We start from the raw sequence: 17,693 nt of genomic DNA on the forward strand, positions 1-17,693 counted from the left end.
GGCCCGTATCAACTAGGCACTCATGGTGCAATCTATCTGAATTTATTCATCTTAAAGTTATGCATTTAGCCTGAGCTAATTATCTATGCTTCCTCTCTAATTAATAGGAAGAGACAGGCACCTTAAGAATATGATTCATCTCTTCTTAAGATTGGTATAAAGAAGTGTTGCAGTGATGTTCATGAACTTTTTCCACAGACTAGAGAAAGTCTGAACACCTAGTTTAGACTAGATGTATAGAAAAGAAATAAAGTTACACGAAATAAATCCCACCTTGATGGTGGGATTGCCTGTATGTGCTCAGCATAAAATATTTTAAAACAACTTAGTGTAATAAGCAACCACTACATTTTTCAATTAGTATAACATCCTCCACCAACCTTATTGGTGTAAGTTTCTTACTCTGTGAGTAATTTCACTGAAATCTGAGAAATGAAGACAACTTTTCAAGAGTTTCAGTTGCAAAATTTTGCTCCAAGGGCTGCATATAAGTATTTTTCCTTTCCAGATGAATCTAGCAATCTGATGAATATTCCATTTTAAATATTATTTCATGAATCTCAAACAAAAGATATTTGATGTAAGAGTGATTACATCCAGCAGCAAGGATCATTTTATAGGAACACTGGCAATTCTGTGATTGAAGTTAGTATAGCCAACCCTGTATTTAGGTTACAATCACAAGTCTGATCAGACAAATAAACTTTATCTCTGACAGAGTTCTGACAGAATAGAAATTACATTCCCCAGTTATTCAAGTCAGATGATACTTCAAGGAAGCTGTTGTCAGAGGTGACCAACCAACAGACTGTGAGCTCAGCCTGACTGTGGTTCCCTACTCCCTGCTGCTCTCTTGCCTAAGGGCTACACACACAAAAGGCAACCACACCAGCCTGTGACTGGTCGGTCATTGCTAGACCCTACTACCTTCTTTCACGAGGCCCTTGTCACAGAGGAAAAAACATTTTAGCTCCTGACAAGAATAAGGCTGTTAATGTGTACGAGCACTATCCAGCAATTCACATGAATACGTGTATTTTGGTCATGCCACTGGAATGCACCGACTCCCATGCTCAAGTATCACACATGTTCCCCTGATCCCCATCACACCGTGGGGAATGCATTCATTCTCATCACAGGACAATGATGCACATATTTGTCCTGTCACATGAGGGGTAGAAGAAGAGAGAGTAATGGTGTACTTATCCTACAGTACAGATATACACAGACAATCTGATGGAGAAAGGGGTTCTGCAAGCAGCCCTCTTGTTTGTCCACAAGGAGCTGTTCAATCTGTCCCACTGCAGACTGAGAATGGCTGTATTAGAAGGTATGCAAACTGATCGGGAGGAAACAGTTGTGTCTGGAGTATTACTTATGTCCAACCTCCACCTTCTTTCCCAGAAACAATATTAGGAAAAACATCAGTGTAAGAAAAAAACACACCTCCCATGTTTATCAAAACACTCCCATGTTTATCAAAACAAAGTATCATTTGTATCTGCATTTGGATTATCTCAGTTTACCAAGCTACTGAAACCAACACCACTTTTTCATGGTAATGTACTGGATGCAGGTGTCAATGTGTTGGCAGCAGCAGGCTGCAGAGGGGCCTCTGTGAGGACAGACCAGGGGCTGCCCTGTGCCAGACACCATCAGTTCCAGCCAGCTCTGCAGTGGACCCACTGCAGGACACAGCTGAGCCCATCAGCCAAGCTGGTGGCACCTTGGGGAAATATATTAAAGGAAGGGCAGTAAACGCTTGGGGGAAGGAACACAGAAGTGATGGGGAGACAGAGAGGAGGAGGAGAAACAACAGGGCCAAAGCAGTAGCAGGTGCTCCATACTGGAGCAGGTACATGCCTAAAGGGACTGCAGCTTGTAGAGGACCCACAGCAGAGGATAGGAAAAAAGGGAGCAGCAAGGAGTGGCAGAAGGAAACAGCTACACACTGACTTCATCCTCATGCCCACTGAAGGAACTGAGCACAACCTGCGGCAGTAACACAGCAGGAAGCGATGACTGGAGTGATGCGTGGAGCCTAGGAAGGTAGAATCTGAAGGAAGGAGGAATCTGAAGCTGAGCCAGGGAAAGTGGGAGGAAGGGTGTTTCCAGGGAAAGTGGGAGGAAGGGTGTTTTTCCTGTATGTTTAAATATTTGTCCTGATTTTGTTGTTTTTCAATACTCCAATCCGTAATTAAACATATAGGCTACCTGGCAATAAATTCAGTTAAATTCCCCAAGTTGTTCTGCCCATGACAGTACTTGGTAAGCGATTTCCTTGTCTTTACTGCAACCCATGAATCTTCTCACTCCTGTTCCTCCTATTTCCTCCCCCATCTCACTGGAGAGGGGGGGAAGGAAGTGAGGAAGCATCAATGTGGGTGCTTAGCTATTAGCCAGGACCAACCCACCCCATTTCAAATGAAAAGGGATGAATGGACCAATGGCAAATTACTTTCACTACCATTAGCCAAAAGTTTCTTTGTTGTGATCCAATCCATCTAGACTCTAAAAGCGAACCTTTTACCAGACAGAGAAATGTCAAAGCTTCTAAGTAAAAACTAATTCAAGATTGACTGACTTACAGTGTTTCTGGTATAAGCAGGAGGGTCACAAGACATAAATGAATAGCTTCTCCTTCCTTTCAATTTGCACAAGTAAGAAACATTTAAAGTAAACAAGTGTAGCTGCTTATTTAAGACTAAGTTGCTTCTCTACAGTTTTTAAAACAAAGGAAAATCTGTTACTTCTGTCATACAACTAATATTCAGAGGATGGTATGTCCTCATTCTGAAAATAGTCATGCATGTCTCATAACAATTTTTTTGGAATTCTTTTGATAAACCACTTCTGTATTTCTTGTGGCCTGGGAGATATTTTAACTATGCTATTTTGAACAGGGTTAAAAAACCAAACCCCAAACCACCCAGTTTTCATGACCTAATGAAAAATTAGAACAAAGGTAACAGAATTATCCATTCACAACTTTAATTTCCCCCCAATTAATATGGCAAAAAAAAAAGCTTCAGAAATGGGGGGTGGGACCAGCTCTAATGCAGAGATATTCTACTAGCATTATTCATTGTAAACACTAAAAGTAAGAAACCTTTACAACCAAATACAATTATTGGAAAACAGATTTGAAAACAAAACACAAGGTTCACAAAACTAGGAGGTTTTATAAACCAGGAAAATATTTACTCTGGAAAGAACACTTGTACAATTAGGAAAAGAAGGATTTTGAGCTGCACAGCTACCTGATTGTAAATTACATAGATCAGATTCTTCCACAAAATGTGCAAGCCAAAGGGCAAAAGCATTTACACAATAAGGCATATACATTAGCCAACTTTTTATGCAAATTCCAAAGATTTGACCGTTTACAAATTTCAGTAAGCATACAAAGGAATAACTTACTCCCTCAACAAAGAGAGAAAAAAACCCCGGTGAATATACTTAGTTTGGAGGAATATTTGAGGGACAGAAATTAAACATCATCAGATTAGGCAATGATTACAATGTAAGTCTTAAAATTAAGGATATCAGAAACAAGAAATAATTTTAAGACTAGAAATATCTGCCTACAATACAAGAAAAGGCTAAGTGGGTTCTTGGAGTCTGAAAGAAAAAAAAATAATCTTGAACAGACAGTGTAGAAATGCATATATTGTATTACATCAATACAGGAAAAACAGCAATTTAAGCTACAAATTACACAGGTTCTTTCTGCCCTGTGTGAGTGGAAAACTCTTATTCCTTCCCTCCCCTCCTCCTTCCCTTTCTTTTCTCTAGTTCTTTCTTTCTCTCTTTCATAGCAACCCTAGGAAACTTTTAAATTCCTGCTGTTAAAACAAAACATCATTCCTTCACACACAGGTGCTAAGAGACAAAATCCCAACACAACAGAATGAAAATTATCATCACCTCAAGACTATAGTAATTCACTTCATTTTCATCTTATTTTTTATAACATTTTAAAAGCATAAATAAATATTAAAAGTATTCAAAAAAGGCATTTCTTCCATTTTCTTGTGGTACACATTTTCTTGTGGTACACCAGTATCAACTTCCTTTTAACATTTGAACAGTTTCTCAGTAATAGCTCCAGGGGTCTCATTATCTTTTGGCCTGGACCGGAGCATGCTGCAAATATGTCTGAAGTGAATAACATGCTTTTTCAGTCATATCAGAATGTCTTTAAATTAGTTTTTAAGAAAGTGTGCCTTTAGGTACAACACAACATTAAGTTTTTAAAGGATGGATTCTGTTTATCAGTGAAAAAGAACATATAATTTCCTCTGTCTAACATGCATTTTTCAGGACTAATATTTTACTGCTATTAGTAGACAACAGCTACAATAGCCAACATATGTAGATATTATAATAAACTTATATGAACTGGAGACATGATGCTTCTTCAATAGCTAAGAGGAACTTTTGTAAATGACTAATCCATGTCAACAGCTTCTAATTTTCTTCATCATAGTTGCCAGTGCTGTCAGCAGTGCAGAATATAAACAACAACAACAACAACAAAAAGGATAAAGTGCCCTTTTATTTTACTGACTTTGATTTCTAATTAAACAGCTTTTGTAACACTAGAGATTCCCTAAGAAACATGTTTGCGTACAACACCATACAAACACCAATCTGGCTAGTTTAAGACAATGTCAGAAGAAAAAAGGTCTGTATGAGCTCTTCAGCCTAAGATTTCCTCATAAGTATGGCCGATCAACTGATTCTTTAGTATGTAGAAAAGTAAGTAAAAAAAAAAAAAAAAAAAAAAAGGCTATATTGACACCATTATGTTTTAGTTTAAAACATCTGTTTAGGATGTGAAAAATTCAAGATCACTCTCCTTGTGAACGTGAAGCAGTTCGAAACTCAAGAGTGCCAGAGACACAATTCTTGTTAAGCACGTCTTAACAATCCATTTCAAATGTCCTGTCTTCCTCCTATCCCTCTTCTCAACCTAAACTAATTTTATTTCATTCCTCATTATCCCCAAACTTCCTCTCACACACTCAAGAAGGCACCACACAAACTCTTCTGCAATCCTAATCTTTCTAAACCAAGACCTACCCTATTCCAAATTCCCTTCTACTCAAGAATATAAACTCAGACTGAATACCTCTTGGACGCAGCTGCTCGACTCCTCCAATTCTGCTTGCTGAGGTACTATTATCGCTACCACTCTATCATTACTACTCTTGATGCTGCTGCGTCTTGCTGCTTGCCTCCTCCACAACTTCTCTCCCCACAAGGCAGGCTCTTCCACTGGCCAGCAGTATACAGTACTCCCTATTGGTGAACGTGACTCTCCTGGTATTAAAACCAGATTCAGCTGCTGGTCTGACAGGGAGTTACCACAGGTCACTTACTAAAATCCACCTAGAGAGCACCCTAAAGGCAGAAGCAAAAAGTACGTTTATGAGAAAACAGGATATATGGAATCCATATTATTAATGAGTCATTGCAAAACTACATAGCAAGCAGCGTGTGTGGTCAGATTCTGTTCAACACTTGGTTAAATAGCCTTCTCCTCTTTCATCTTCCTTTTCTCAGCATAGTTGCCCAAATGTAGTCTTTCTGTTTAATCCTTGCAGATACAACCTATTCAGAAGTAATGATTTTTTCCTTACCTTTTCTACTTCTCTATTATACTTTACCATCCTCTTTATCTCAGTGATTCCTCTTATAGATACTGTTCCCTCAGTAACTGTCTTTACCCCAGTTAGCAAGTGGGATGTGTGTCAGATTACAAAGGAATAGATTATATTTATGTAATATAACGTTAAAAGTTACAGTTAAGTCTTGCAGGCTTCCACCTTTGAATCAAACAGATTTTGTCAGATTACATACACTGCATATAAACTAGAGCCACTTCAAAACCACAAGCTTATTTCAGAACCTAACTCCCTCCAAAACTACTTAACAATTCATTTCCATCTGATTCTTGAAACAGAGTCTGTAATCAAAATTACATAAACTTTTAACATTACTTTTTAAACAACCAGAGCTTAAGTGGTAAGAGAAAACCCACCGTTGCACAGCTGGAAAATGTTTTCATTCACAAGCACCCTGCTTTCTGTATTGTTCAAAATGCTTTTATGATTCAAGTAAAGCTCTCTTCCTAACTTCTTGTAGGCAGGGAATGTTCTACTCCACTGCAATACCTATTAACAAAGTTATTTGTTACAAAATAATTTGCCAATGTAGCTGATAGGACCTTACAGACAAAAGTAGACACTATTACCATCCTTTTTTTCCTTTTTATACAAAATATGTTGCATTAAGTTAATGATGGAAAGACAACACTGCATATGCTATTACTACTCATAATTGCTTATTTCCTGCCATAGAGAATTTGTTTTGAGCTATGAAAGAATATGAACTCAAACTATACATGACCTCTGTTTACAAAGAAACTATATATAAACGACAGACTTCAGGGCAGGAGAGGTATTCTACCTTGCAGCACCGATTTGTTCCAGTTTCTGCCTCTAGTTTTCAAACAAGATGGCTTGCACTTATCACTGGTAAATGGGTACGAAGTCCAGCCACGTCAGCTGAAACAGAAAGGTGGACGGCAAGAAGGACACTGAACTTATTATGCAACACCGACACTATTTTTTGGTAAGACACTACTTCACTAGTAGGGAACCATCTCAGCATATTCCTCTAATGCATATAGACACATGCCTAACCAAGACACTTATTTTAGTTCATTACTGAAGATCTCCTGTTAAGCTTTTCAAATGCTAGTGACTTTGCACTGTAATTTTGGAAAAAAGAGGGCAGTGCCATAATCTCAAGTACATTTCTGCATTCTGTACACATGGTAAGCTTTCCTGCAGAATATCTATATAGCAACTTCTGAGAAACTGTGTTAAAACACCTTTTAAAGTATAATTTCAGGTCAGCGTTTTTCAAACTTTTCCATGGGAGGCACAGAACTATCTAGAGATTCTCTTTGTATAAATACTGTACACCACAGCCCATCCTGGTTTCCTCACTATGAATTGTCTTAGAAACTCTTATGTGCTCCTAGAAAGTGACTGCTCCCAGGAAGTCCAAGGACCCTAACATGGAAAATCATTCATTAAACTTTGAAAAGTGCTTGCTAGTTTACATATTATCCTCCTCCCCCCAACCCAATGTATGTATTTTTCACATGGAAACTTGATCAGGAAGAGAAAGATGCATGTCCAAAGATGTGTGACAATCAATGCTAACAAAACTTAACAGAACCCAAGCCCTACATTCTAAATATAAAAATTTACTTTTCTTCCAGGCAAAACACTGAAGCTAACAATAACTGGGAGAAATCAAACTGAACCAATGTTTTTGAACAGCTGTCTAAATACAAAGTTTAAATTACGTTTTCCTGTGGTTCAAGAAATCAGTACAGTTTGTTCTGAGCTTTTCTCCTGCATTTTTCCTCCCTCTACTTTAAAATAACATTGTACTGTAACAACTTTGAAACAATTCTAAATTACCAACCTTTTTATCTGTCTCAAATAGACAGCAAATGCTAGCTGTACCTTAAATCTTTCAAAAAGAGCACCTATTTTCTTACAGTTGTTGCAAGTATTAACAAGTAATACAAAGACAATTAAAAAATAAAAAACAATTATCTCCCTTAAATAAAAAAAACAGGTGATTTTTAATCCCTTTGATCAATCATATTTTTAGATAGGTCACATTTTAGAAAGTATTGAGAAAAAATCCTTCGTATAAACATCAGAAGCAGTACAAGAGAGACAACAGACAAGATGCAACATCCACTGAAAAACACAGAAGTATTTGTACCTAAGTTTGACTGCACTTACATACATAAACATACACTGACTTACATACACTGCAGCTCTTCAGAAATGTATCATATTTACTTTCAATAAATGTTATTAAAACAAAATATTAAACTTGTGATAATGTAAATTAGAAAATAGTGATAAAACAAGGATATGTATGACAAAATATAGATTGATTGAATGAAAAGCAGACTTGTCTGTGTTAATTAACGTGACAGTTCAAGACACTCGATATGGAAAACCAAAATGAAGCATAAAAAGATCTATTAATTCTAACTAAAACAGTATGAAAAAATTATGAAGAATTAATGAGTGAAAAAACAAACACCCTCCCCCTCTCCTATCCAAATCTGAGCACCGAATGAAGACTGAATAGAGGGTTTTTCTTTGTTTGGGTTTCTCCTCTCTGTTTGATTAGAAATCACTAAAGTATACTAAAATGACAATTACTCAATGACTTCAAAGCTTAAGTAGAACTGACATGCTCACAGGGAGGCTGCATTTAGGCTATGATAAATAGGGTACCACATTACTCAGCAATGTATTCTCTGATGATATGGGACAAATCTAAGCTGTTTAATGAAATATATCACCTGCTTTGACCAACAGCCATTTTTGTGGTTTGGGCTTTTTTTTTTTTTGGACATGGACCCTGGCAGATGCTGGTAGAGCTTCAGGGAGAAGAGTGCTGCCCTACTGGGTGAAGCTCTATGCTTCCTGAAGCGCGTAAGCTTTATTCTGTGCTCTGCAACTCAAGAATACAGCCTAAACCCACCTCATTTCACGACCACAATACAAGGTGGCTAGTCTCTGGATGGCACATCCTACTTCACTAGAATATACAGCCATCTTAACATTAGAAGTCTTGTTAATAGCTTTTGGAAAATTGCATTTGTCTAGTTTTTCAGATGAGGTCATAACTGTTGGCCTAAAAAGGAAAAGCCAGTGCAAAATCGATGATGGACCCAGGCTGCCAAACATGGTCATTAATACAATAGGAATTCCCTATTGCTTGTAGTAGCCACTGGTTTAAATGACACACACAACATTTTTGAAACAAGTGATACAACACTTCATTCTGTAGCACAGCTTCTAGCAGATAACTGCCTCATCAGGCTTGCACGATAATAATTTTTCATACTTAAAAATGCACAAAAATCTTTCAAACTGTATGAAGAGATAGTAAGCTTTTGGAAAATTGCATTTGTCTAATTTTTCAGATGAGGTCATAACTGTTGGCCTAAAAAGGAAAAGCCAGTGCAAAACCGATGATGGACCCAGGCTGCCAAACATGGTCATTAGTACAATAGGAATTCCCTATTGCTTGTAGTAGCCACTGGTTTAAATGACACACGCAACATTTTTGAAACAAGTGATACAACACTTCATTCTGTAGCACAGCTTCTAGCAGATAACTGCCTCATCAGGCTTGCACGATAATAATTTTTCATACTTAAAAATGCACAAAAATCTTTCAAACTGTATGAAGAGATAGTAAGCTTTTCATGGGCTAGCTATGTTGCCACTGATCTCATTAACAAGGATACAGCTAGAAGTGATGCATAAAGAAAATTTTAAATTGGACACGTGACAACAAGTTTTCAGCTTTTACCTTTGTACAAATAAGGGACAACCTGACTAAGCAGTAGTAGTAAAAAATATTCCTAAGAATTACTGATCATTCATTAGTGAACAAAATAAAACTATGGCAAAAATGGTACTTCAGTTCTTATGTTAATTCAAAGGTATACTGCACCTGGGACTAAAGAAGGCACTCTATTAGTAAAAGATGGCCTTTCTATTTGTTGCTTAGAAAACTCACAGCTACAAAAATGTACCTGACTACTGGACTTCTCTAAAGATACAGAAAAAACAGAATCCTGAAGAGCAATCAAAATGCTAAAAGCTTCAGAAAGCATAGCTTATGAGGAAACATTGAAGGAATGAAATTTGTTAATTTAAAAAAAAAAGAAGAGTAAAAGAACATGGGTATCAGAGTAGATCAAAAGATTTAGAAAATTTTCGGCATAACCTCTGGACAGACATTTTAAGCATATACAATTCTGTCTCCAAGAATTTGTTTAGATCGTTTATGTCTCTTGTGGTCTTACCTATATGTAAGCACATGAAACAGAAATCCAGCAATCTTTCAGTCCTGCAGTGTCACTGTGAGGAATCATTAACCTTACAGAACCTAAGGTGAAATGTTTGAGATGCACTTAGTAGGTGGAGCTAGCTGGCTTGGAGGGGTGGGCGGTGGGGGAAAGGAAAAAGGATCAGGGTCTCACTGGCTTGAAAGCACTGGGACTACAATGCTTCCTTCCGGGTATCCCTAATACCTAACTGTATCAGTATTTACAAGTACTGTTTATGTACAAGTACATTTACAAACGTTTTATGAAAACAAGTTATCTATTATTAACCTTCTGCTAAGAAAATTGTAGTTTAAAGTATAAAATAAGGAATAAGGCTACATTATTTTCTCACATATTTTGTTACAACACAGTGAACCTAATTCCTCAAGGTATGTAAACATAGGCTTAACTTCAAGTAGGTGGACAACCTAACAAAGGGACTATTTCGTCACTCAAAAACTAGTCAGTTCCCCTACATGCTAGTGCCCACAAAGTGTATTTGATATTGGCTGTCGACAACAGCATGTTCTAGAGCACACTATTGGTGCATGTTTCTGTGTCTGTACATGCAGGGAAGAAGACAGCAGAAGATAGCAGTACATTCACTGCCCACAAAGTAGCCGGAATATCCAAGGCCTGGAGACTCAGCTCTCCAACTTGTTGTACGCTGGGTGGGGAGTACACGCACAAAACCTGAATCTGAGACATTACAGATTACAGGTTTAGAGACGTTGTGACCCACAGAATCACAATTCCTTCCCTCTCTTTTCCATCTGAAGATGTAATTACTGTAGCCTTTGAAGAAGTTGAGCTCAGGAACACAAGACTGAAAGAGACCACTGGAAGCGTGACTGCATTCAGTTCCATCCTTATTGCCAGCTAGTGATAGATGTCTTGCTCAGAAGATTGACAGAACACGTATTCCACCTGGCATTACAAATACAAAATTCTTCCTTATGATCTGTAACAATCAAACTGTAGTAAAATGAAAAATACAGCCTTAAAATTCACATGCAGACAAGAAAGAAAATTAAAAGCATAACCAGTATTTTAGGCTCCTGCAATAACGGACAGTTAGATAAATAAATAAAAGTTGCAAGTGATCCTATAGAGGAAGGCCATATAACACAGGAATAGCAAAACAAGATATAATGCTTCAGATCTTATCTGGGGATGCAATCCCTTCTGCCCCTAGTCTTTCTGATAATTTAAGGCTAAACAGGACCCACTCATTAAGCACTTTGGGATTTCAATTACAATAACACTACTAATCACCTGAACACTTTGCCTGTGTGCAGCCAGTAATTTCTGGTCTTCCAGTAAAATACGTCAAAAAGCTAATTCACAAGCCAGAGGAGAGAAAATGATTCTCACTGACTTTAATGGAAATAAAAAAAAGGTCCTGAAGCATGGCATTAAGGCTTCATTTCCCAGCTTCAGAAACTGTTCATTCTATTGTACAATCCCATCAATAAATACAGCAATTGACATCTAAAAATATCTCGGACCCCTTGTTCCCTCTTGTGTGCTTGGTTGGCTGTTCTAGAATTTCACCCCTCATTGCTGCTTAAGAACCTTTTTATAGTGCCTCATCTAAATTTATGGATGACCAATATATATCTTCACTATATTCTCCTGAAGCATAACACATCATCTTTCTTGTCTTTGTAACTAACCCACTTATAACTGGTGTCAAATATCAAAATCCAGAAAATGGATGTCTCTCCTCCCACTATTGTTTCTCTGTAAGAAGACCCATATGATTGATGAAAGTGGATATACTGCCTCCCTTTTCACCTACATTATCAATAAAACTTGACTTAGATCAGCAATTGTATAGTATTAGTTAATTGTCTTAAGACACATGCTCATTTTTCCTTGTGCAGCCATAAAAACATGAACTGAAATAATAAAAATAACTTCGTTCATAGTCTTAGGGTAAAAAAACTCCTGATTAGTGACATCCAGCACTGGGAGGGGTTTCATTTTCTGAGGGCTTATAGGCTCAACTATAGCAACTGTTGTGAATCTCAGCTGATACCTGAATTAAATTATATTTAACTCTAAGTCATTCCAAGTAATTTGTTACTAATAGTGGGTTTAACAGCTGTTCATGTAAATCATTGTGAAAGCTTTTAAATTACTGGATTTATTCAAGTCTTTAGAATATTTTTTAATATTCAAACTAAAATGGATTATAATCTGTTTATCCTCTTTTCCAAGGCGCCTGCAGAACAAGAGAAATAAAGTCAGTCATTTTTGTGTGAAACACACAGTGCGTGATGCTCCCTCCTATCAGTGATATAAAAACATGTAAGTGAATTCATGTTTCAAGCATAATATTAAGTAGTGAAATAGAAAACTGCAATTTTTGAGTGAAGTATATTACCTAAGAAAACCCTTAAGTATATTCTGAAGCTTTTTCTCTCCAGGAAAAATAATTTAGTCACATCAGTTTCAGTGATGTGGAAAATTTCTTAGCTTCAAGGTAAAGAAAACCCAAACATACAAAGGTTAAAAAAAAAGTTGAGGACTATGTATGTAAAACCTTGTATTGCATACTTAACAACCCCATGGACACACACCTGAGTATTTTCACCTCATCTCACATGCAAGAACAATAAAACCAAAGTGATTTTAACATCTTTGGGGTAAGAAGGGATACCTATATGCAGCTAATTTACAGTTCAAAATCCTGGACACACAGCATGTATGTAACATGCAACACCACAAAATTCAGAGATCAGCAAAGATCTATTCAACTGCTGTGGTATACGCCCAGATAGCAAGTCAAATTCATTAAAAAATATACATGTGTTCTTCAGACTTTGCAGGATTCAAGTCTACTCGCATGATTACATCTCAGTAACTCAAGTTCACCCTTCTCAATAAGCATACATCAGGTTCATGGTCATATAATTATCAGTTTTCATGGTTAGAATTTCAGGTTCACGTGGGAAGCACGCTGTGGTAGAGGTACAACTCAAAAGTTATTAAAATAAAGTCCTCATCACCTGAAACATGCTTAAAACAATGAAAAAAACAGTAGCAAACAATCACACAATTCTCAATCTCAACTTCTTTTCACACCATAAAAAAAAAAAACCCAAACAAAAACACCCCCAAAACAACCAAAACCAAAAACTATTGCCCAGATCTTTGAGACAAATATTTAAGACAGCCCAAACAAAACTCAGATCAGCATTTTCACTTACTTGCTCATCTAGAAAACTACGCTACATCATGAATTAAAAGTTCTGCTTAGACTTTCATCCAATTTCATTCTGTTAGCAGGAAAACTTAGTCACGCTGAATAAACCTAAACAGTTTGTCTATATTGGGAAGATTTTCCTGTGTTTGAATGTAGCTTTTAAGAAAGTAAGCTAATATTACACTGATTATCACTGATGAGCCAGAATAAAGCAAAGTAAATTGAGGTCACCAGCTTGTCAGGTAACCTGACAGTCTTGAAATATGCACAATAAGATTTGTAACAGACCACTTAACCCTAAAAATGTTCATCTTGTGTATTACACTCCAATTTTGTGGGCTTTTTTCATAAAGGTTGTCTTTAGGTTTTATTTCCCCTTTAAATACTCAATAATTTTGCATAACCAATATGATTTCTGACATGAACTGGTGGTTTACATGCTAAAAATAGTAACTCCCCTTTTGAGGAAGATGGAAGATGTGGAGTTGTGATTGAAACACGCTTTTCTCTAATTAGAGCAATGAATCAAGACACCTGACTGATGTAGCTTTTTCTTGTTAACAAGTATGGGTGTTACTATGCCAACAAATACAATTAAAAAAATTTTTTTTACAACATTTGATAATTAGAAAGTGGATGAATCTACCTCAGGTACAACTCCATACAACTTCATTAGTCATCCTCTTGAAATTTTTGTCACAACAGCATACACTCTTACAGCAGAAACACATTCATCCTTATAATAGCAGAATACTATGGTTATAAGTATTGAAATTATTATAATTATTTATGCCTTTTAACAGATTAAAACATTTCTAGACATACTGTACTGAGGATCTTACCTTTTTATTGATTCTAGCTATGCTCCTACCTAAGCAAACTACTAAGGAAAATAACGCATTTGCTGTCTGAAACAAAGCTGCAACATTGACTTGTGGCACAGTGTTTATTGCAGAAACAAAACATCTACAGGCATTCGTAACACTCATTGTACAGTTACAATGGAAAATTTGATCTGGAAGCACAGGACCCATTTTCTTAACTCTATGCAAGAACTAACAGATGTGTGACATGACTACACATATTTTTAAAAGGCATCAAAGGCACTGTGCACATTTTTTTCCCGGCCTACCTAGGCAGGATCTAAGCCACATTACCAAATATAATCAAAAGATACAAGTTAAAAAAGAAAGAACACACACCCCCAACAAAAAAACCCACCAGAAAACCAACCCAGAGATTCAAAAACCTTTTTTTGAACGTCAAGTTTTATTATTAAAAACATACAACTAAAGGCCAAAGATGTTTTATTTATAGTCTCATTTTCAAGTTAGGAGAGATTATCAGGAATTTGTGTTTATGGTATTTCTCACAAATGTAGGGTAAGGATTCTTTTAAAGGATTGGTTTTGCAGGTAGGTAAGACACATAAGGGGGCTAAATTAAAATATGAATGTATGACTCTTACAGTTAGGGCTTTAAAAAGCACACTGACTTGCTGAAATGGTGTAGTGCACTGTCAGAAAAAAAATAATTGCTGAGAGGCCTACCTACAGTCAACTGGCAGGGCTTCCCCTGCCTTCACACTGCACCACAACTCGGTAGCGGTACAAATCTCCAAGCCAGCATGTCACCTCGGGAGGCTGTTACAGCTCTTTCCATGTCTGCTTTTGCAACTGGTATTTCAACGATCTTGATGCCCAGTGGTGAGTTACCTTCTGGAAAAAATAAAAACCAGGATGAATGATGAGAAAAGCAACCTCTTTCCCTCACAGCTACCCAGTCAAAACTGGATGTTGTGTTCCTGCGGGACGGTTTCGCTGTCTCAAGAACGTGGCTTGTTTCTTGAACTTTCAAACTTCTTGAATGTTTCAGGAAAAAAAAAAAAAAACACAACACCCAAAACAAGCCACAAATAACTATTCCCACATTCAGCAACCCTTTAAGAGATAGGTTTACATAGCATTACTTTACTCTTCCCTCACAGTTTTACATTATTTGTGCCTTTTTGTTTATGGCTCCAGTTATGACCAAACTGTAATACCATCCTTAAAACCTCTACACAGAAACGCAAAAAGTTTTACGAGGAAACGCTGTCTGAAAGGCGAGGCGCTCCTCAGTCTCTCTTATAAGCGTTACTAAGAGGGATTTGAAAAGAGGATTCCCTCCCCCCCGAAGACAAACTGACTTTGAAAAAGCACAAAACAAGCAGAAAAGGCCGCGCCGCGCCGCGCCGCCCCGCCCCGCCCCGCGCAGCAGCCCAGGCCCGCCCGCCGGCGCCACCGGCACCGACTCCCGCCCGCCCCCGCCCCGCGGCTCCGGCCCGGCCTCACCCCGCAGCACCGCTCCCCCGCCACCGCCACGGCACAGCGCGCTTGCGCCGCCACGGCCCCGCGGGCTCCTGGCTGCTCCGGTCTCGCCATGTCCGCTTCCTCCGCCTCCGCGGCCCCGCTGCGGCCAGTCACTCACCTGATCTTTGACATGGACGGCCTCCTGCTGGGTGTGTAGCCTTCGCCCCTCTCCCCCACCGCCCCCTGGCCCCGGCCCTTGCGGGGCGGTCCCGCTGCGCCACTGGGCCCGGCCTGGCTGCCCAGAGAGCGTGGCCGGCGGCGGGCAGCCCCCTCCTCTCCGCAACGCGCCGCCCCTCTGCCGGGGCGCCTCCCGGGACTGCGGGGAGCCGGCCGGGCCGGCCCGCCTGTTGCTGCTTTCTGGCGGCCTCACGGCTCCGGGCGAGCTGCCAGGGCCCCCGGGGCGGTGTTTGTTAAACCCGGCTGAAGGGATTAAAGTAACAGGAAACGATTTATTTCCTTCTCCTCATCCCGCCGCCCCCTGCCTTTCGTGGGCAAATTTCGCCTGAACTAAAAGAACCGGGGCTGAGATTGAGCAGGGTGCTTACCTTTAGTGGTGTAGGACTGAACGAGCTGAGGGCGACTGTGAGGAGAGGAGTAGGTTGGGGTTAGAAGCCGGGGCGAGGGGGTACGGAGCAGGAGTTTCCAGTGTGCAGAGCTGGAGGAGCCCGAGCCCCCTGCCCCGCGGTGGGGCTGCGGCGGGCGTGTTTGAGCATGTAGAGTTGCAGCCTCCGACTGAAAACGTCTGGAAATAGCCATCATTTGTACCGGTGGACTTTCAGCTCTGCAGGGTTGCCTACAGTGCTAAGGCTGGATTGTATCTTGAGGTTTGAATAGTTGGTATGCCTAGAACAGTATGTGTCTGCTCTGAACTGTTTGCCGAGTCAGGGCCTTCTGCTGCACGTAGAATAAATTCCTGTAGAATAAACGGAGTATTTTAGTATGTGACTTGTTTGGGTTTTTTTGAATAGTCCATGGGGATTATCACGCAGCAAGCAGCTTTGGATGTGGGTGACTTCTTAAAAAGTGTGAATATGAGGTGCATTGTGAAACACAAGTTGTTGCAATGTCTTTCTAGAAGTCTAGTGAATTGCTGTTAACAAGAAATGTGCAGTTTTCCTTCCTTCAGGCCTGTAACAGGTGAGGTTACCATGGTTTAAAGCAAAACCGGCTTTACTCGCACTATCACAAATCGTTTCAAGTGTTTTAGAACCTTTTTCTGTTTGTTTCATCTGCACTCTCAGTAAGTTATGCAAACCAGTCATTGAGTTATTTCAATTCTGTTTGCAGTTTCACCACTGAAGTCTTAAATAGCCTGAGGTTATGTTTTTTGCTTGGGTTGGTTTTGGATTACTGTAGTTTTTTGGGTTTTTTTGTTTTTGTTTTTTTTTTTTTTAATCCAGAACCAGTTATTTTGGTAAAATTCTTATTTGAAAGTTTCAGGGAAGCTTTTTTAGTTACTGCTGCTTTTTAGCAGAATTTGAAAATCTGCTTCACACAGAATACCACCTGAACAGGACAGTATAGGTAAGCAATATGAATCTTTAGGCCTTGATGTGGATACGTAAGATTTCTGTTCAAGTTCTACGTGAATTTATTTTGCACAGCTGTTTATAGGAAAGGTGCTTTAGCTTTGGCCAGTGCTCTAGGAACTAAACACATTTTTCTCAGATGCTATCCTGTCTGTTTAGAAATTGCCTTTCTGTAACATCCCAAACAGGCAAAACCAATACAGATTGAGATTCTGAGTCTTGTTTAGTTCTCTAAACTCCTGGGGTTCATACAATGAAGAAGCATTAAAAATACTCTAGATCATGAACTGTACCTTGTACTGGGAAAGTAATTATAGAAGATCCATAATTCTTGGACCTAAGTCTACCAAGATTGAGACACTTGAGGTATAAACCTACTCCGTGATTAAAGTCCTGTTGTGAAGTACAGCTCCAGAGAAATACTTTGTCACTTTCTGAATTCAAATAAAATTGCAGACATAAATTATGGCATTTTGTGTGCTTCTGTATAACATATACTTACATAAAGAGTTTATGCTTGCTGATATAATTTATTTTTATTCCTATATATGAGACATCCCTTGCACTGAGAAATATCTGGTATGTTGTGTTTCAATTCCCCTAGTTACTCTTATGCTACAATGTGGATATGATTTCTTCTGTTTAAAAAAG

The 17,693-nt window shown here is 38.7% G+C and overlaps 2 protein-coding genes across 11 annotated transcripts in view; one reads left to right on the forward strand and one right to left on the reverse strand.

Annotated features, from left to right (window-relative positions):
- The window catches only part of STS (steroid sulfatase), a 118,400-nt gene extending 101,852 nt beyond the window's left edge, over positions 1–16,548 (reverse strand). The window contains exons 1-4 of one of the 10 annotated variants that reach the window (XM_040582796.1): positions 15,632–16,105; positions 14,713–14,880; positions 6,475–6,572; positions 5,135–5,406 (exon numbers count right to left, since the gene is read on the reverse strand). The gene's annotated coding sequence lies outside the window, so the exon portion shown is untranslated. The other 9 variants (XM_040582799.1, XM_040582795.1, XM_040582803.1 and 6 more) reach the window with 9 other exon arrangements.
- LOC121082989 (pseudouridine 5'-phosphatase) overlaps positions 15,561–17,693 on the forward strand; it is a 76,089-nt gene continuing 73,956 nt past the window's right edge. The window contains exon 1 of the mRNA XM_040582804.1: positions 15,561–15,662. Coding sequence (XP_040438738.1) covers positions 15,584–15,662 — 79 coding nt within the window. The 5' untranslated portion in view covers positions 15,561–15,583. The remainder of the gene's footprint in view (positions 15,663–17,693) is intronic.

This window comes from Falco naumanni, chromosome 2, assembly GCF_017639655.2.
Source record: "Falco naumanni isolate bFalNau1 chromosome 2, bFalNau1.pat, whole genome shotgun sequence".
In the NCBI taxonomy this organism is placed as follows: domain Eukaryota; kingdom Metazoa; phylum Chordata; class Aves; order Falconiformes; family Falconidae; genus Falco; species Falco naumanni.